This window comes from Malania oleifera, chromosome 5 (assembly GCF_029873635.1).
Source record: "Malania oleifera isolate guangnan ecotype guangnan chromosome 5, ASM2987363v1, whole genome shotgun sequence".
NCBI lineage: Eukaryota > Viridiplantae > Streptophyta > Magnoliopsida > Santalales > Ximeniaceae > Malania > Malania oleifera.
In genome coordinates, this window is record NC_080421.1 from 8,899,600 (window position 1) to 8,921,148 (window position 21,549).

A 21,549-nucleotide genomic window follows, 5' to 3' on the forward strand; every position below is an offset into this window, starting at 1 on the left:
CTCTCTCATAATATCCAAAAACTTATTCCAAATCCTCCAAGCAAATTCACTGTGCAAAAGAAGATGAGAAGCTGTTTTGGAGTTCTTAATACAGAGCACATATACATTTGGGGAGACAGCCTTCAAAGGTCTCCTGTTTTGCAGCAAGTTATTAGTATTTATTTTATTATGCACAACCATTGTTTTAAGAGGTGAAGGCGTAAGGCGAGGCGTAAACCTTAAGGCGTTGAGGCGTAAGCATTTTGGGATTATATTTTTTAAATAATTAATGAATAAAATCAATTTATAAATAATAAAAAATGTGAAAAATTTTAAATAATAGGGAAAAATATAAAAACATAATTTTTAAATATCATATAGGACAATTTTAAGTTTTAACTAACAAACACAAACAATATATTTAAAAAAAATAAGCATGAGCCATAAGAAAAAAGCCAAACTAAAAATGTCTCAAGATTCTAATTTCTAAAAGCCAGCTGCAGCCAACGCAGAGAGTACGAGAGGGTCGCGGAGAGAGGCGAGACACTGCAGAGGGTTGCTGCAGAGAGACAACACCTTCGAAGGGTTCGTCTAAGGGAAAAAATACGTCAGAAGGAGTCGTCAGAGGCAGATCAGAGTTTGGAAGGGAACACTGACTCATCTCGTCGGAGAGAGACGGGAAGCTTGGAGGAATCGTTGGAAGCAGCTGTCAAGTCATCGGAGAGAGAGGAGGTGCTTGAGGAATCGTCGGAGAGAGAGTAGAGGCTATCGTCGAGGAGAAGACTCGCTGGAGGCTTCGTGGTCGAGAGAGCAGAAGGGAAGAAGCTTCGTGGGAGAGAGGGAGGAAAGGGTTTTAGATGATCTGGGTTTTCTTTTTTAATTTATGCTTTAAACCGAGAAGCCCAAAATGCGTACGCCTTGAGATTTGAGGCGTAAAAGGCTAGCATTTATAGGAGTGGCGTACGCCTTCCATGCTGAGGCGTACGCTTTTTGGGATTTACGCATTTCTACCTGCACCTTAGTGCGTTTTAGGCCCAAATCTCCTCGAGAGGCGTGCCTCAATGACGCCTTTTAAAACACTGTGCACAACTGAACCAACCAAGTGAAAGCCTTAATTTTTGGGGGAGCCTTGGCCTTTCATATAATGGCACAGAGAGTAAATGAAGAATTGAGACGGATCAAGAATTCAAAAAAAGATTTATGTTATCCTCCATATTGAAACATAGTGATGAAAATATTTGTTGCACAACTATGGCACTCTTGGTCCCACAAATGTACCACACCAAAAAAAGAAAAAGAAAAAAAAAAGGCAAGGCAAAACAAAGTTAATAAAGAAAGTGTGCAAATGATAGTGGCTATTTATTGACTAAATTACCTAATCATATATGCAAATGCAATACCCAATAAACTGCAATGGTGGGAATATTTATTAACCCTGAACTGTATTTAATGAACTCTGCATGATTTTCAAATTGATTTTGACGTTTGATTTACAAGAACTACACACATGCATGTGTGCATTTGCATACACACATGCATATAATCAAGGATGGGGGATGGAAGGGAAGATCATCTAGTAACTTGGGAGATTTTGAGGTAGCCTAAATCTAAAGGAGCATTTAGGATAGGTAAGTTGTGTACAAAGAACTTTTCTTTAGGGGTGGAACTGTTTGTGGCATTTCCCTTTGGAAGTTAAATCCCTTTGGCATAAGGTAATCTATAGGAGCAGTTGGAATGCAGGGAGGAAATGTTACCCATGCTTGTCCTTGGAAATTTATTTTGCAAATTTATCCTACCTTTGTTTCTTTGCCCTGGTATAGGTTGGGGGATGATTCTTAAATTTGTTCCTATGAGGACTTCTAGACAATGGATACCGCTCTTTGTAATGCATTGTCATGGTTATGCTATTGTTCCACTGTTCATGATGCTCCTATTATTTGGGTGGCCTGCACATTGTATCAAACCTACTATGCTGCCCTTTTTTTAATTTATATATTAGATACATGTATTTTATAAAAGGAGCCTAGGCGCAATGGTAAAGTTGTCTCCAATGGTTTGAGGCGTGGAAACAACCTCTTGCAAAAATGTAAGGTAAGGCTGCGTACTATAGACCCATAGTGATCCGCCCCTTCTTTGGATCCAGCATATGCGGGAGTTTTGTGCACCGGGCTGTCCTTTTTTTTTTATGCATATATTTTATGTTTTACATATGTAAATATTTCTATACATGTACATAGTGGTCCGCTCCTTCCTTAGACCCAGCATACGCGGGAGCTCTGTGCATTGGGCTGCCCTTTTTTTATGCATATATTTTATGTTTTATATATGTAAATATTTCTAAACATGTATTTTTAACATGATTTTGTAACAAAAATTAGTTTGATTTGAGTCAAACTTGAGTTTAAAGAACTCATAGTTGAGTCAAGTTAGAGTTCAATCATTGTAAGATTGATCAAATTGTGTTTCGAGTTTAAAATGTTTGAGTTGTGTCAAATATCCTACTATTTGGCCTGACTCAACTCAACTCAAATGCAACCCCACTTGATCCCAAAATTGCTCATTTTTTGACCTATTTATTAGCTTTAGTTTTGACTTTGACTTGCTGACTTTTGATATGGTTCTTTTAACATGTTGACCTCTGACATGGCATTGCAGATTTTTTTCAATTTTCGCTCGTATAGTTGTGTCATAGCATATTTTTTTGCTATTTGAACAGACCAACAACTATGCTGGTTCTCAAACATGATTGAAGTTACCAACAACTCTCTTGGAATTATTTTTGCTTTGAGTTGGCCTTTTTGGACACAGTATCAATGTTGATACTCATTTCAGCATATTTGTAAAAGAGGAGGAATACAATTGTGCCTGCAGAAAATTTAGGTTTATATTCTTGCATGTTGCTGACTTTTGCAAACTTTAGAGGGCTATCCATATGGTTGTGAAACTAATAAACAAACCAAGCCACTAACTAATTAAATTAATTGATAATTAAAAAATATAATTTGAGAAAAATATATTTTAAAGTAAAAAAATTAAAATCAAATAATTAATGTAATTTATATTTAGTTTGTTCACAACCCTAATATTGAGCTAGTTTACGAGCTCAATATCGAGTTAGTTCATGAGTTACTAAATGAGCTAATAAACAAGTCGGCTCACAAGCTGTTAAACGAGCCAGCTTGCAAGCCTAACAAGCCGAGTATGAACCAGCTTGAGTTGGACTTGTTTAGTTGACGAGCTTGAAATTTGAGCTTAAGCTCAGCCCATTTAACTTAATAAATGAGCTCGAGCGAGCCATTATCAAGTCGAGCACTGTGTAGCTCATGAGCGGCTCAACTCATTTACAGCCCTAGTTATCCATATTGGCCTAATAAGACTTACAATTCTTATTTTGATGATAACAAATCAATGATATGTTTAATATGTTTCAAGTAAAATTTTTTCAGGAAAGTGACAAAGCCCAAGTGCATAAAGAAGCCTATGGATTACAAAGAATTCTTGAAGAACACAAGTATAGTTTATGGATTACAAAGAATCCTTGAAAAATACAAAGAAATGCTTATGGATTACAAAGAGCATGAGGAATAAAATTATACTGGTGAAAAGCTCAAAACAACAAAGATGATGGAAGAACAAGATTGAAGATTAAAGAATTATATTTTAGGATGTTCTTAATATAAGTACTTCAAAGGTTAAACTCAAATATAAAGTGGTTTGAAGCTCATAGAAAATCAAAAATATTTTTTTTAAACATATATACTCTAAAAAGTATTTTTTTTAATAAATAAAAAGGGCTTAAGAAGAGAAGATTTTTTAAACCGTGTTTTTAAACATATTTATTTCAAAATATTTTTTTTAAACATATATACTCTAAAAAGTATTTTTTTAATAAATAAAAAGGGCTTAAGAAGAAAAGATTTTTTAAACCATGTTTTTAAACATATTTATTTCAAAATATTTGGAAATGAATTTTAGGAATCTTTGGGAGTAATGGATGGCTTCTAAAAACATTTATAAATAGTCAAAAGCTTCAAATGTTTAAAATAATGATCATAGAGGCAATATTGAAAGGTTTTTGAAATTAAGCAAATCTCAAAAGTTTCAGATCCAGAAATCTTCAAAGTTTCAGATCCAGCAATCTTCAAAGTTTAAGATCAAGCAACCTTCAAAGTTTTTAGATCAAGCTACTTTTCAAAGGTTTTTAGATCAAGTGATTTTCAAATATTCAAATTTCTCAAAGGATCTAAAATTTTCTTGTGCTTAAACTTTCTGATCTGATATTGATTTATATTTTTGAAGCAAAGCTTTAAAAAAATCAGAATCTTTCATTTTCTTTGAAAAATCATTTGGTAATTCATACTAAGCGTTGAACTTCAAATTTCTTATATTTGAATTACTTTGGACTATAAGTGAGCTGATCATTGTACTAATCTACTCTATTGTAAGAGTTCTCTTTTGTACTCAAATTTTTTTATCATTATTCTTAAACGATTCAGAGTTGTTGAATCGTTGGACCAAACAAGGGGTTATTGTTTGGAGAGGCGGGCTCTAGCCTGACAGCAGGAGTGGTTGTAAATTAGTATTGTTCCACCAGGTAACGGAACTGATATAGGGGAATCCTTTGGTGTTTTGCCAAAGGCGAGGACGTAGGCTGTGTTGAAGCCGAACCTCGTAAAACTCTTGTGTCTCTCTCTGCTTTACTTTATATTATTTACTTGCTATTGTGGTATGATTTAAATGTGCAAGTTGCAAATTCTTAAGTGAGAAAGAACAAAGGTACTTGATATTTAGAAAGTATGTTTTGATTAATCATTTGCGGAAACCCAAAAAGGGAGTACGTTGGTTAATCTGTGAAAATCTTGATCAAGTAAAGTGCATACTAAGAGTTTACAAAAAAATCAACTAAAGCTCTAATATTTTTGGTTGAGTGATTGAATTACGTTGATTTCATTAATTGACTTGTGAATTTAAATTTTAGTATTTTTAAGTAGTTATCGTTTATATATCTTGTTTTCTGGATAATTAAAATCAATAGCTTAAAAATCATTAAAATTTTAAAAGAATCCAATTCACCCCCCCTCTTGGGAAGCTATTCCTCATTTCAATCCACCTTCCCTGCATGATGCTATACGGTTTCTTGGTCTAGCTCTTCCCCCACCCAAAATAAAATTGACATGTGGACGGGCTGGATCATGTACCGTGGGCATTTCTATTCTATCATTTTTTGAGCCTTGTGGACTTCTTGGAACACCATTTCAATCACCCAACCCATGTCTAGATTCACCTGGTGAGGTAGTCTTGTCGGACACGTGGTATTTATGTTGGCACTTAGCTATAATTGTTACATTGGAATGACACAGTTCTGCATGGTTGCAAACAGTTATGCGACTTTAAGGTTGCAATGTGCCTTGCCTCTCATAAAAATACTAGAAAACCCTAGTATAGTTTATTCACTCAATCGATTTGTTTTTTTTCCCCTTTTTGTTTTTGTAGTCAGATCAGACCATTAAGCTTCATATTCATGCAAGTTTATTGTTTACACAAGAAATTCTCATCCAGTACAGTTGAGTGAAGCAAATTGGTGTAGCCCAAATGATATGCATCAACCCCTCTCCCTCTCCCTCTCCCTCTCCCAACACATGCACAAAAAGGGTAAAAATCACCAACCAACCAAAAGAGGAAAAAATTGCATTTCTTGATTATAATTTACTTGTGTGGGTGCAGCACATAGAACTGGTTTCTCCTTCGTCAGCTGATGCTGAGGTTTCCACTTTTGACGTGGTGGGCCCTGTCTGTGAGTCAGCAGATTTCTTGGGCAAGGATCGAGAACTTCCAACTCCTGCCAAGGTAATGTATTTGCCTATTTGGCCACTTGATTGGAGAAGCTCATGGAAATATACTTATTTCTTTTGCTAATAAAAGTTTAACTTTTCAGGGAGATGGCTTGGTGGTTCATGATGCAGGTGCTTACTGCATGAGCATGGCTTCAACATACAATCTCAAAATGCGCCCACCTGAGTATTGGGTACACTGCTTTTTCACTTTATCTATACCTGATTTTAAACATACATTGATCTTCTGAACTACAATAACTCATTTGGATGTGTTTATAATTTATGAGGCCGCACCCTTCTCTGCAACATGCATGAGATCAAAAAAAGGCAAAGAACTAAAAACATTGTTTCTGTGAAAATTTTCAATGACATGAAATCATGAATGATACATAAAAATTCATAAGAATGTGTTGGATTTCCATTCAATTCTACTATAGTTTGCTTATTTCTTCCTTTCATTTTCTGCTGTGCTCGTACTAGTCATTTCCTTTGCTGCTTGAAGCTCACTTATTTTCTCTTGGGGTGACTTTTTCTGTTCTTTCACCTGAGCTCCCCTTAAATTGGAAATTTGTGTGGCCTTCACAGTTATGGTTTATGTGGGATGATTTTTCTAAAGTTATTAACTACTGCTGTGGATTAATGTTTTTAGGTTGAAGAGGATGGATCGGTGGCCAAAATCCGTCATGAGGAGACATTTGAAGACCACTTGCGGTTTTTTCAGGGTCTTTGACAAACAATTTTGGAGTGCAGCAGGCTAAGAGGATTACACTTTGCTCTTAATTTATGCACGGTATGTACTTAACCAGTTTGGCAGCTGAAATTTATATATCAGCTTTGTCTGTGCAGCTAATATGGGTTTATAGAAAGGGACATGGGAAGGAGGGGGAAAGAGTTTAGCATACGGGAGACTGTTACCTCTTGCTTTACTGCAGAAGATGTAATTAGCCATTTGAGATGTTAAAAGGGGTCGTAGGCCATTTAAGATGTTAAAGCCTAGTGTCTCAAGGCAAGATGGTAGGAATGGAATTTGGGAGAAATGCCCTGGTGGGGCCACCCAAAAAATTTAAGATGTCAAAAAAGAGACTGGCAATTTCAGATGTTAAAAAGAGACGGGCCATTTGGGATGTTAGAAAGAGAAATAGTTCTAGAATCTTTTACTCTAGTGACAGTAATTTGCAGTCATTTCTTCCCTGATGTTGCATTTTGTCATCCTTAAAAATTGTTTATCATCTTTAAATTATTCTTAGAATGTTGCAGTTACCAGGAAAATACCTAGGTTTGATCATTAGTGATGGGTACATATTCTATATTATTATTCATTTTAGTTGATGCTTTCTAAATGTTTTTCCAAGTTGGAGGAACACATTTATTATTTGTTTCACTCTTCAGTTGCATTTAAATTGGCATAAGCAATCATCCGAGCATCACAAGCTATGAAACACGCATTATCTACTTAATAAAAGAAACCAGCCATAAACACTATTAATGGTAAAAAGGTGTTCAGTATAATCATTTTTTCTATGTCATTTTAGTTAGGATTCCAATTTTATAGGCAGAAATCCAGCCTCAACTAGGCATGTTTATGGTGTATCCTATTCTTTTTGCTTTTACAATTTGAATACAGTGGATAAATTGCGCTCTGCTTATTCATTCTTATCCTTAATCATGATCTCTTGCCCTCATCTAATTTTCTACTCTTAGAATTTCAAATTATTTATTTTTGAAAAAAGCAATAGTCACGTATGCATAGAATTTGCCTCTATTCTTGTATATACATAAACAGCAGAGTGGAAGCCGTCCATGTGGATGCTGACATCAATGGCTTCTTATTGAAAAATATTATAATTAATTAGTTATGATGTTTAAAAACTATTTACAGTACTGGGTTAATTGTTCGTAGTTAATAGATTCTTTAATGAATTATTAACTTAGATCATCTTTAACAACAACGACAACGAGTCTTAAGTCCCACTAGGTAGTGTCGGCTATATCAATTCTTTTTCACCATTCTGCATGATCTAGGGTAATATCTTTTGACAAATGGAGGGATGTCTTTCAGTTCAAGTTATTCTAGGTGTACCTTCTCCCTCCCAAGTGCCACTAGCATTAACTAGCTCAATCTTTGGTGTGTTATTTGTCTTATGCTGCTAGTGCCAAAACCATCTTATCCACCCCTTGCAGATCAATCTTAGCATCTTAGTTCAAGTTGTTTCCTTACATGCTTCCTTTCTTATTTAAGTTTAAACTTGAAATTTCTAAAACTGACATTTGTCTTTTATATTACAATTTTCTTACCTCTCTCTCTCTCTCTCTCTCTCTCTCTCAAGTTAAGAAGTATAAATAGTTCTCCTTCCACTTCAGGTTTAAAATTCTTTCTCAAATTTAATACTTTCTCAATCATTTTACATATTCTAAGTCATATTTATCCAAATTTGAATGGATTTTAAGATTAAAGAAATTAGTGTAACTTGTTAAGATTGACAAACTTTTGGCTTATGTATTCCAAAGTAGAAGATTCATTAAATAAATAAAAAAATTAAACACTAATTGATCTTTCTTTAAGAATTTTGCACACCCATTCTTACTAATAGTTGTTATTATTTATGATATTCTTAGTTAAAATTAAATTGTTGATATAAATGTGCCAAAAATTTTAAGTTCTCTTGTAGACATAATACTTACCAAGCATAGAGTATATTTGAATTTATTTCCCAATACTTGTATTTAATATTATGCTATATTAACTTTATTTTAGCTTCTTAATCAATAATAATTAATGTTGACTTCATTTTACTTCTTCCTCAATATTTTCCAGAGTCTTTTTGAATACTTTAACATACTTCTATAGGAAAATTAAAAAAAAATCAATATACTTCTATTATTTTTATTAAAAATTTCATTAAAACACTGATTTGCTTTTTATTCTTAAATGTTTCAACTCAGAAAGTTCTAAGAGAGAGAGAGAGAGAGAGAGTTCTGATTTAAATAAGATTAGTGGAAACAGAGAGATTTGAAAAGAAAAAAAAAACAATACAGAGAAGGTGGTGCATCTTTGACATGTAAGACACAATAACAGATTGATACACACAGTTCCCCCTTCTATTTTTTGCATTGTTTTAACTTTCAATCTAAATTTCAGCATCAATTGTGCATTTGGCAGGCAAACTGAAGGTTCAATTGCAGTTATTAGCCACATCAAACTCAAGTTGAATCTAATAGAGTGCCACTGCATACTATTTAAATCTAAGTAATATGTAAATAGCTTAATACCATTTTAGTCCTAACATTTTAGCATGTTAAAGTAAACAAATAACAAAGAAGAAAGAATGAGACTTATTTACATGTGACTTTCATCAAACATTGAAAAAAAAGATGTTGCATTCATGGTCACTAAGGTAGTGTTAGGGAGTATAAATTTCGGACATTGGATTTGGATTTGGACAAATTTCAACACAATTTTATATTATATCCTATCCAAATCCAATACAACTCTAAATCCAATGCCTCTTTAAACATAAGATAAGCATTTTCTTTTGTCATATACGTTTTCTGGTCTTTGGTTTTTGTTCTGAATCTGTGTGTTGCAAGGGATCCATGCCAGTAGCATTCTTTTATACTTTGACCATTGTTGTTGGATCACTCCATAGGTATCCTGGCCAATATAGGCATCCTGGCCAATGCAAGCCATGGGCTGCTGGAATCCATTTGCCAGGGAATTGAATTACTTGCAGCTTTTTAAGTTCTATGTGAAAAGGAATTGGACTTTTGATTCAAGAAAAGGAAGGATGATATCAGGAGATGCCCAGGTGACACCATGAAATTTTGGAATCTCAAAAGCCATTTTTGATTTCTTGCAGAATTGCTGGCCTCCCAGATGAATCAGTGACTGAGGAACTCATTGGATCTGTCTGTCACCACCCATCAAGACTAGTCCTTGGTCATTGAAGTTGCTGAAAGAATCCAGAGAGATGATGACATCCCGCCCTGTTTGCTTCGAGTTTAAAAACATTGGTTTGTGATTTTTTATAATATTCAAGTTAAAGTAGACCCTTTATTGAAATTAACAAGAAAAACAGATGGGAGGGAAGAAATGGATTCTATGGCATAATAATAAAGCAATGATTTATGATATTTACAGTGTGTTTGCACTTTGTAGAGTAAAGTTTTTAGGTCTGGGCAGAAGGTAATGTAAAATTATGTCAAGTCTTGTAACAGTTTACACTCTCAAATTTAAAACTTGATTATGTTTCCAAACACAATTATATGTTTCCAAACATAATTATACAGAATCAAGACTTTGACTTCGAGTTTGTACGCATTTGAGAAAACACAATATAAAAATTGTACTAATTACATAAAGCCAATGTCAAGTCTCCAACTCCATATTCTCAAATGCTGCAACATTTTGAGTTGTGCAACAGCCCTTGATTTTGGATCAAGACTATCAATTTTTTGTGTTTGACACTCTCACAAGTGTATCTTAAGTTTTGTTATAGTTTACACTGTCAAATTTAAGACTTGATTTTGTTTTAAACGCAATTTTATTTAATCAAGATTTTTGACTTTGAATTTGGACAAAACATAACATAAAATTGCACTAAATTACGTAAAGCAAGGTCAAATCTCCAACTCCATATTCTCAAATGTTGTTAAACATTTTGACTTGTGTGAATTTGGATTTGTTAGGATGATTTGGTTGAGTTTTCGTATTCAAATATTTGTATCTCGAGATGTGAGATACAAGGAATACACGAGACTCATTTTTGACTAAGTAATTCATTTATTGGAAATGTACCTGAAAACACCTCTTAACAATTATGGGTTTTTAAGATATATTTTTGTGTTTTGAGATGCAATGTTTTTCCGATGTAGTAAAGATATTGAAGGTCTACCATAAAAGCTATTTATCTTTTAAGAAGATTAATGGAAAAGTTTAGTGAAAAGAAAAGGGACTTGTATATGACATTTATTGACCTTGAGAAAGTATATGATAAAATACCTAGGGAAGTTCTATGGTGAGTTTTAGAAAAAAAGGGTGTATGTTGTAGGTATACCGATGTCATTAAGGATATGTACGATGGAGTAATGACTAGTGTAAAGACTATAGATAGAAAAACTAGAGAATTTTCAATTACCATAGGTGTACGTCAAGGATTTGCTTTGAGTCTTTATCTTTTTGCTTTAGTGATGGACCAATTGACTAAGAGTATTCAAAAAGAAGTTCTATGGTGTATGTTGCTTGTAGATGATATTGTATTAATTGACGAAACTAGGGACGGAGTAGAGACTGAGTTAGAATTATGGAGAAAAGCTTTAGAATCTAGAGACTTTAGGATAAATAGAAATAAAACAGAATATATGAAATGTAATTTTAGTAATGATAGGAGGAATATTGGAGGCAAAGTTAAACTTGATGATGAAGAAATAAGTAGCACTTGTATATTTCGATACCTTGGATCTATCATACAAGTTGAAAAAGAAATTGAAGGTGATGTAATGCATAGAGTTAAAGCAGGTTGAGTAAAATTGAGAAGTGCTTCAAGTGTGTTATGTGATCGTAGAATACCCTTAAAATTGAAAGGAAAGTTTTATAGGACAACTATAAGACCAGTTATGCTATATGGATTGAAATGTTGGGCGACAAAGAAACATAATATCAAAAAAGTAAAAGTTGTCGAGATGAGAATGCTTAGATGGATAAGTAGTATAACATTAAAAGATAAATTAAGAAATGAACATATTCGTGGTAAGTTAGGTGTAACTCCTATAGAAGATAAGATAAGGGAGGGACGACTTAGATGGTATGAACACTTGCAACGTAGACCTTATAGTGCACCTTTAAGGAAAAGTGACTTAGTTACTGTAGGGGGCAATAAAAAGGGGTAGGAGTAGACCTAAAATAACTTGGGAGGGGATAGTGAGTAAGGATTTAATATCCTTGAATCTATCAAAAGAAAAGGTCTATGATCGCATAAATTGGCAGAAAAGGATTCATATAACCGACCCCACTTAGTAGAACTAAGGCTTGATTTTGTTATTGTTGCTGTTGTTGTGTAGTAAAGACATTGGAGATGGAGCATAAGGTTTGGATCCCCTCCTTGGCAAGGGGGTAGAGGACCATTATGCTCTACACCCTCCATTTGTGACATCGAGCATAATTAAAATCAAGATATGAACCATGTGCAGTTTGTATCCCTCCCTACAGGGGAAGAGGACCATTGTCCTTTGCATCCCCCTCTTCCACCCAATTTATATATGAGTTTGTGCCATCTTTGTACACTCCCTTTGAATGTGATAGTGATTGCCTAGCCAAGGTAGTCATTTGAGAAATTGTAAATGGAGGTCACGTAAACAAGGCATAAGGTGTTCGCCTAGCTGAGTCAAATCACTAAGTGGAGAATTGTTTAGATGGGGCATAAGATAAACATCACCTAGGCAACCAACGAATCACAATTAACTAAGAGACAAAAATCGTGCATTCATCAGGTGACAATGATCACCCAGTGATCTAAGACATCGCTTAGTCATCAATTGACAAAGTAGATAAACATTGGGTAACTAGACATGTTAACTGCAATAAAGTTTTTATCAGTTATAATAATAAGTTTGACCTCCAAGGGGTATAAATAAGTATATAACCTATTGTAAGAATCTCCAACTCAATTCAACAAATACAATGCAATAGTCCATAGCCCAATACCTTTTATCTCTTTTATCTATTTCCCTCTTTTTCTCACTCTTTTCCCCTTAATCTTTTCTTCTCTATCTCTCATTTCCTTTTCTAATTTGAGCATTTTAACCTCTTTTTTTCCTCCCTTTTTCTAAGATTTTATGATGTCTATTATTCTTAATATCCTTACCTTTGCACTTTTGATTTGAGTTTACATAACGAGTTCATTCACAATAAATCTACCATCTACTCATCTAAATTCACACCATCAATTGTAAGGTGCTTGATTTTTATCAAACATCTTTTTGACACACCCGCACTAGATTCTTTAGGTCATTAGTTACCAGAGCTGCAAGGTACGACCATTATGTTGTCAAAGCAAATTAGATTAACCGATGTTGGCTTGGTGATGATTCGACAACAATTATTCATAGAAAGTATCAAACAAAAACTCACACTTCTCACGAGGTGGCAACCACGATGAAGACAATCATGGGCGATCTACAAACTGAGATGAGATCGTCTTTTCCCCCTCTATCTTTCCTTACCACTTCTAATCTGAATCTTTTTACCTCCTTTTTTTCCCCCTCCTAAAATTTCTAGGATTTTTACAATTTTTACTATCGATATCCTTACACTTTTGATGAGAATTAACATAACAAGTCTATTCACAACCAATCCACCATCTATCTACTTAAATCCATACCGGCACTTAAAAAGTATTTGATTTTTAATCAAAAAGTGTCATAATTATTGTAGTTATAACATCGCTAGTAAAATAATTTTGTGATCTACATGAAATATCAAACACTATTACAATGAGAGTATTGCAATAATATAATAGTGAGACAATTGAGGACTTACTCAATTTTATATCTCCAGTTGTATTTATGCTCCATGGAACCTCAATTCAATTTAATAGAATTGGTAATAAATTGATATACCATGAAATGTGAATTTTTTAATTTTAAAAAATACATATAAAAAGTTTTAGTTTGAATTGAACAGTTAAAATAAATTAAAAGATTGTAGGATCGAAAATGACTATCTCCTAGTGGAAAGTCTAGACTAACTGTACATTTCTCGTTGTAAACACTCTTGAAGGAATTAAAGAAAAACAAATCAATAATAAAAAAATAGAATTAAAAAGAAAATCTAGAAGTCTTGAAGAAAATTTTTTTAAAAAAATTAATGAACGGTTCCCAACCAATGTGAAGACCTAACTTCCAAGAAAAATTAAGAAATTTCTTCAAAAGAGAAAAAAAAAATTTTCAAGTGAAATTTCCCAATAAATACTCAAAGTTAATTTCAGTATGAAATTTGAAGCAAAGTATCCTTTAAATATACATTAAGTCAGTGCTTGACATATTAAAATTTTACTACATAGTAAATGTTGAATATGAAATAAAGGGAGAATTATAAAAAAATTAAAGTAAAGAAGTTTGAAGTTATAGAAATTCAGCAGTTTAGTTCTTTAGGAACTAGATGTTGCTAATTATCTTTTTTATATCCATTTTGATTGTAAAACATGTCCTTATATAGGCAAAGATTATATTGGCATCCCAAAGGTCAATTCTATAATGAACCCTTATGTGAGCATACCAAAAGTTATAACATATTCTCAAGATAATCATCTACATGTATAATATACACGTTTTACAACACTTCCCCTTGAATGACTATACATTATGAATATGTCTTGTTAAAACCTTCGCTAAGGAAAACCTTGTGGGACAAAACCTTAACGAAAGAAAAAGAGTACAGTATTCATACTTCCCTTAAAAAATACAATCAATTAAGAAATATCCTCAAGTTGTCGCATTCCAATGTTATGTACATGCTTTTTGAAAATTGAAGTTGACAATACTTTTGTGAATAGATCTTCCGAGTTGTCACTTGAACGAATTTTACAAATGTCAACATCTCCTTTTTTTCAGAAGTTCATGAGTGAAAGAATTTTGGTGAAATATGTTTAGTTCTATCACCTTTTATGTACCCACATTTGATTTGTGCAATACATACTACATTGTTCTCGTACAATATTGTTGGCTTGTCATTCTCTAGTGATAATCTACTTGTCCCTTTAATGTGTTGGATTATAGTTCTTAATCATACACATTCACGACTTGTTTCATGAACTGTCAATATTTTTGAATGGTTTGAAGAGGTAGTAATGATCATTTATTTTACAGATCGCCATGAGATAGCAGTATCACCATATGTAAAATATAGCATGTTTGTGATTGAGCTTTATGAGAATTAGAAAGATATCCAACATCAGCATATCTTTTCAACACAAATTTTACTCCCTTTGGGTAAAACAAACCCATATTAGATGTGCCGTGGAGATAACGAAAAACATGTTTTTACTCCATTTCAATATCTCTAAGTTGATGTAGAACTAAACTTTACCAGCAAATTTACTGTAAAAGTTATATCTAGTCTAGTGCAATTTGCAAGATATAAGAGTGCTCTTATTGCACTAAGATAGGGTACTTTAGGACCAAGAATTTCTTCATCATCTTCTCGAGGACAAAAAAGATCATTTTTCACATCAAGTGAACGAACAACCATCGGGGAGCTTAATGAATAAGATTTATCCATATAAAATTGTTTCAAGATTTTTTCTATATAAGATGATTGATGAATAAGAATTCCACTTGTTAAATATTCAACTTGAAAATCAAGACAAAATTTTGTTTTCGCAAGATCCTTCATTTCAAATTCTTTCATTAAGTAGTCTACAGTCGTTGAGATCTTTTCTGGAGTTCCTACTATGTTTATGTCATCAACATTAACTGCGACTATAGCAAATCTAGAATTTATCTTCTTGATAAAAACACAATGACAGATAAGATTATTTTCATATCCAATTTTTAACAAAGATTCACTTAGACAATTGTACCACATTCGTCCCAATTGTTTCAATCCTTACAAGAATATTTATAATTTAACAGAATACATTTGCTGTTATTTTGGATTATATGCTTCAGATATTTTAAATCCTTCAGGGATTTTTATATATATGTCATTATTCAATGAGTCATACAAGTAAGTTGTTACTACGTCCATGAGGCGAATGTCAAGTCCTTCAGAAACCGTTAAACTAATCAGAAATCTAAAAGTAATTGCATCCATAATAGGGGAATAGGTCTCATTATAATTGATACCAGATCTTTGTAAGAAACCTTGTGCTACAAGATGTGCCTTGTATCTCACAATTTCATTTCTCCACATAACTTTAATTGAGTCCTAATTTTAAATAAGGTTGAATTATATTCACTTATAGTTTTAAAATCTTGCAGTTGCAAGTGTATCCAATCATATCGTGCTTTTGGAAGAATTACTGTTTTTTGGTGTTCATATCCCTCCTTCAAGTTGTTCCAAAGGACTAATGGATTCTTAATAATAAGGTACTTAATTTTCAATTCTTTGTGTAAATGATGTCGAAGAAAAATCATTACTTTTACGCGATTCTACACGAATGTTTGATTTCCTTCTTCAATTGTACTACCTAGATTCATAACATTAAAGTGAATCTCAGCATCAAGTACCTGTGGTAGATAATTTCTTCTAAAAATATCAAGAGTAATGAATTCAAGTTTTGTGAGGTTTGACATCATAAAGTCACTTTGAAAAACAAATAAAAATTTAAAATTAGGTAAATAATAAAATGAAAATATTATTCTCACATATATTTCAATATAAAAATATTAAGGACATGTATTGAAGATAAAAGATATAGTTAATACATAAAAATAGTTTGGCAAAAAAAATTAAAGTTATATAGATAACAAATGTTAAAAAAAAAAAAAAAACCCAAGATTCTTACCTTAAAATAATATAAACCAAACTTAAAAAAATTTTCTATACCATTAAAGAGTTGATCCTGCTGATTAAGTAAAGAAATTTAAAATTATATAAATTCAGTAGTATAATAGTAAGTTGCTAATCATTTTTTTTATATCCATTTTGGTTAGGAGCTACCCCAAATAGGGTTCCATTCCATGATTGGAATATTGGGCGGGGGGTTGACTTAGTCAACACTGCAAAGCTTTGACTTAGTCAACACTGCAAAGCTTTTGGCCACTTCCAAAGGTCCAGATTTTGTATCGCATGGGCTAATCAGTAATCTGATCCATACTACGCGGTGACACTTTATCTGTCTTCCTCAATCCACCGGCTCCCGTTCAACCCCTCATCACCTATGTCAAGATCATCTTCTTGACCCGTCGTGGCAGCCAGTCATCTTCCTCGAAATCTCCACTCCTCCCCCCATAGAAGGCGGATTGGCGGCTCTACTTTTCCTCTTTCCACATTATCAGTCAAACCCACTCCTCCTCCTCCTCCCTCAATTTCTGCTGCAACTCGACTCACTAAGACCCTGATTAACCCCCACCTTAAATCCCCAACCCCCTGCCCCATTTCGATTTCCCAAAATTCTTCCGCTGTTGTTCCTCCGTCGATTAATATTTCTGGGTCTGATTGTTATTCTCGTGTTGTATTCCCATGAGTTCTGCCCTACTGGGCACGCTTGCAGCTGCTGCAGGCTTCGTCGCCGTTTCCCTATTAGTCGGCCTCCTCTACCTTCTCTGCAACTGCAAGGAAAGCAGGACGCGACTCCCTCAATCTCGCATCCGGATCCCCAAAACCCGACCCGAACCGACTCGGTATCCTCATATACCCTCGATCGCGGTCGACGAGAGCGCGTCGTACGACCCCTCGCTCGAGATTTCCATGGCGGAGCTCGTCCGAGCCACCAAGAACTTCGCCTCTGACGGCATCGTCGGCGACGGCAGCTTTGGCCTCGTCTACAAGGCCCGCCTTTGCAGCGGCGTCACCGTGGCTGTCAAGAAGCTCAGCAAGGACGCGTTTCAGGGATTTCGGGAATTCCGGGCCGAAATGGATACTCTCGGGAAACTGCGCCACCAGAACATCGTCAAAATTCTGGGGTACTGTTCCTGTGGCGCCGATAGGGTTCTGGTATATGAGTTCTTGGAGAAGGGCAGCCTGGACCAGTGGCTGCACGACACGTCGGTTGCCGACGGCGCGTCATCGGAGGCGGTGCCGCCGTTGAGCTGGGAGACGAGAACGAAGATCGTCAGAGGAGTCGCAAATGGGCTGAAATATTTGCACGAGCTGCAGGCCCCCATCATTCACAGGGACATAAAGGCCAGCAACGTGTTGTTGGACTCTGAATTTGAGGCCCATATTGCAGATTTTGGGCTGGCACGGATGGTGGACGCTTCCCATTCGCACGTGTCGACCCAGGTCGCCGGAACAATGGGTTACATGCCGCCGGAGTACAAGGAGGGGGTGACGGCCGCGACGGTGAAGGCTGATGTTTACAGTTTCGGGATTTTGATGATCGAAGTGGCGACGGGGCGGCGGCCGAACTGGCCCATCAAGATGGAGGAAGGAGTGGAAGTGGGCTTGGTCCAGTGGGCCAGGAAGATGGTGGCCCAGAACAGGGAGATGGAGATGCTGGATTGCAGTGTGAGAAGGGATGGGTTGAGAGAAACAGCGGTTGTGGAGTTCTTCAAAATTGCTTGTTTGTGTAGCAGTGAGATGTTCAAAGAAAGGCCAATCATGAGTGATGTGGTTAATTTGTTGGATCAAGTTTGAACATGAAATTGCACTTCTTTGTAAAAAGCTTAGTAAGTTGGTTCATCCCATTATGCACTGTCTTTATTTTTAAATTTTTTTCAAGCATTCTTTTTCTGCTTTGATCATGGAAATATGATATCTTCAACTCCTAATTATAGAATTAAGTAATGAGAGGAGAAGAAGAAGAAGAAGAAGAGTGGATAATAAAAATTGGAAGAAGAAACTGATAATTTTTTTATGAATGTCATTTCTGTTTGAATGCAACTAACCTCCTTTCTTATATGAAAATTTCCACCACTACCTACCACACTCACGACATTCCAACTGATTTTCTAATGAACTGGTTGTTACTAACAGATTAACTGCTTAACTAACCCAACTAACCTTTTAATTACTAATTATTTTAACTAATTTTAACTAACTTCCATGAAGAATTTGTATTGATGTCCTCGAGGAGTCAAGGGAAAATTCAGGAAAACAAAAATTGAAATTGGTAGCATACTTCCAAGCAGTCTATAAATCAGGTTTTTATTTCACTTCTAGTCTAAGGTGGTACTTCAACAACTACGCCATTCGCTCTCTCTTGTATTTCTCTGTCCACTGCCACCACTAAAGAAGCATTGGGGAATATGTTACTGGGAGAGGAGGATGAGCATATAAGGCTTTAACACAACCTTAATGGTCATATGGGAAGTGGTGTTATACCACCATTCTACCAAAGGAAGCCATTTAGGCCGTTTGGTAGGTTCTTCTCACCTCAAAGGTTTCAAGGCATCCATTTAAACCCATCAGCACGCATATAATAGCCTGGCATTCAATTTTGGCACCAGCAAAGCTGCATTTGTCTTAAGCATGATGAGTTTCACATAGAATATCAAATGTCAGCCTCAATTGTACCAAATGTTGTGTAATATTCTTACTGTAAACCAAAAAGTCATTAAAAAATTGCTGAATAAAATGCGTCAAGTGTGGCCTAAGCAGGTCATTCATAAGATTTGGTATGGTAGAAGGAGCATTTGTGAAACCAGAAGGCATGACTACAAACTCATAATGGCTATGATGAGTTCTACAAGTTGTCTTATGAATATCTGGAGGACATTCTAAATTGGTGGTGACCAGGTCTAGGATCCAATTTTGAAAACACATTGGCCTCTTGTAATTCATCAAATAACTCTTCAACCGCAGGAATTAGAAACTTATGTGTTGTAGCATGCTTGTTGAGCTCCCTATAACCAAAATGCAGATTCTCTAAGTACTGTCCTCCTTTTTAACCACAACAATTAGAGAAGAGAAGGACTTGTACTAGGGATAAATAGCACCACTTATTAGTCATTTGCTCAATGGCATTATTTTGCAAGCTTGAATGCTTATAGACTGATTGTGCCTCTTCTTTCAACAGAATTCTGTGATCATGATATACATCATTGTTTTAAGATATTAGTCATTAATTGTGGGTTACCGAGCTGTTGCGATGACCTTCCTGTCACTACTCCACCTCGTCCTTGCTCCCACCCATGGAAAACTCACTCTTGCAGGCAAAACCTCTCTCGATTCTCTTTCTCATCATCCTCAAATTCTTCCTTTGTCGCTTTTGCATCCCTAGCTGACCCCCTTCGCTGGCTCCTCCATCCCATCAACTCCCCTCTTGCCTTCATCTTTCGTTTCTGGCTCTCCTTTCACCATTGGCCTCTGTTGTCCTCAACTTTGTTGCCCTCATTTATGGTGTTCCTCCCCTTGAAGCCTCCCTTCAAAGCTTTTTCTTCTCCTCTTTGTACCATTCTCTTGCTTCGGCCCTAATCCCCTTCTCTCCTCCTTTCCTTCTCTCTCGACCTTCCCACCTTCCTTACTACAACCCTAACACACTATCCCTTCTCGTCCCATCTCCTTGTCAGCAGCCCTTTACCCTTTCCCCTGTGTTTCTCTCGTCCCCTGCTCCTCCACAATGGCAGATGCGAAGTGTTCTATGTGGATTGAGAGGAAATATTTCGACCTAGTTTTAGAAGGCAAGTTATCTAACATTTTTAGATTGACGGAGTATTGCAGAGGCCGCCCCAAGTCTATTTTCCAGGACCTTGAGGAGTTACTTGGTTCCTTTGTGCTTGGGAAGAATTTTGGGCTGCAGACGGTACCTTTTCCTCTTGGTTTTGCAGATTGAGGATTAGGGATAGAACCCTTTAGCTCCCCCTTAAATTGAATAGAAATGGCAGGTTCTTGACATCAAGGACTTTCTTCCAATCAGCTTGGTGGGGAATATGTATATAAGATTCTTGCTAAAGTCCTTGCTATAAGGATCAAAAGAGCCACCTCGGAAGTTATTGGGCAGCACCAACATGCCTTTGTTACAGGAAAATAGATCATGGATGCAGTCCTTGTCACTAATGAGGTGGTGGATTCCTATCAAAGAGGAAGGAGAAGCGGCATGGTGTTTAAGCTTGATATGGAGAAAGCTTTCGATCATGTCAATTGGAACTTTCTTCTTTTTCTTCTTAGAAAATGGGTTTCGAGGAGCAATGTTGTAGTTGGATCACCCACTGCACAGGTACTTCAAGCTTCTCAGTGCTCATCAATGGGTGCCCCTCTGACTTCTTTGGCTCTCCTAGAGGTTTTAGACAGAGGGATCCTCTTTCTCCTTTCCTTTTCATTGTGGTGATGGAGGTGCTGAGTCTTATATTGGATAAAGCCACTGATAAAGGACTTCTTAAAGGCCTCAAAGTCAGCAGTAATGGAAGATCTTTGGAAGTCTCTCATTGTTTATTTGCAGATGACACCTTCTGTGAGGATGATCCTCTTAATATTCTTAACTTGCATTGAGTATTAGTTGCTTTTGAGGCCATCTTAGGTTTGAAAGTCAATCTCAGAAAAAGTGAAGTCATTCCGATTGGTGACAATTCAGGAGGACCTCTCCTTGCAAGTCTCTTGGGTTGCAAATTAGGATCCTTCGGGCTACCTCTTGGAGCCAAATATAAAGAACAAAAGAGTTTGGGACCCCCATCATTAAGAAGTTTGAGAAAAGGCTAGAAGGATGGAAAAGGAACTTTTTTGACAAAAGAAGGGAGACTTACTCTCATTAAAAGCACCTTGACAAACCTTATAATCTACTTCATGTCTATCCTCCCTCTTCGATTTGTGTCGCCAAAAGGCTGGAAGGGATTCAAAGGAGGTTCCTTTGGGGGAATTTGGAGACAGAATTCAAATTCCACCTAGTGAAATAGGGCTTGGTGAAACATCCAATCAGTTCAGGAGGCTTGGATTTAAAGTCCCTTCGTATCTTCAATAAAGCCCTTGTTGGAAAATAGGTTTGGAGATGCATGACTGAGAAGGATCACCTTTTACGGAAAAATGTTTCTATCAAATATGGGCTTAAGCACAATTGGTGGATCCCCCGTGCTAGCAGAGGAACATATACTGTAGAGGTACATTAAGAAAGGTTGGAATGACTTCTTCTTTATTAGATTTCAG

General features: G+C 35.7%; 3 protein-coding genes across 4 annotated transcripts in view; all 3 read left to right on the forward strand.

The window, feature by feature from the left end:
* Positions 1–9,944, forward strand: part of LOC131156493 (diaminopimelate decarboxylase 1, chloroplastic-like) — a 44,457-nt gene extending 34,513 nt beyond the window's left edge. Inside the window, exons 6-9 of one of the 2 annotated variants that reach the window (XR_009137009.1) lie at positions 5,704–5,826; positions 5,915–6,004; positions 6,463–6,603; positions 9,671–9,944. Coding sequence is in view for 1 of the 2 variants with exons in the window: in XM_058110219.1 (XP_057966202.1) it covers positions 5,704–5,826; positions 5,915–6,004; positions 6,463–6,543 (294 nt within the window). In the remaining variant the exon portion in view is untranslated. Of the gene's footprint in view, positions 1–5,703; positions 5,827–5,914; positions 6,005–6,462; positions 7,054–9,670 lie in introns of those variants that run through there. The other variant, XM_058110219.1, reaches the window with a different exon arrangement.
* Positions 9,945–16,623: 6,679 nt separating this feature from the next.
* LOC131156494 (phytosulfokine receptor 2-like) lies at positions 16,624–18,182 on the forward strand. Its single transcript, XM_058110220.1, has one exon. It carries the CDS (start codon positions 16,993–16,995, stop codon positions 18,106–18,108), a length of 1,116 nt encoding a protein of 371 aa, XP_057966203.1. The 5' UTR covers positions 16,624–16,992; the 3' UTR covers positions 18,109–18,182.
* Positions 18,183–20,032: 1,850 nt separating this feature from the next.
* On the forward strand, positions 20,033–20,901 carry LOC131155828 (uncharacterized). The gene is made up of 2 exons (XM_058109273.1): positions 20,033–20,215; positions 20,581–20,901. The coding sequence occupies exons 1-2, from the start codon at positions 20,033–20,035 to the stop codon at positions 20,899–20,901; spliced, it is 504 nt and encodes a 167-aa protein (XP_057965256.1).
* The last annotated feature ends 648 nt before the right edge of the window (positions 20,902–21,549 follow it).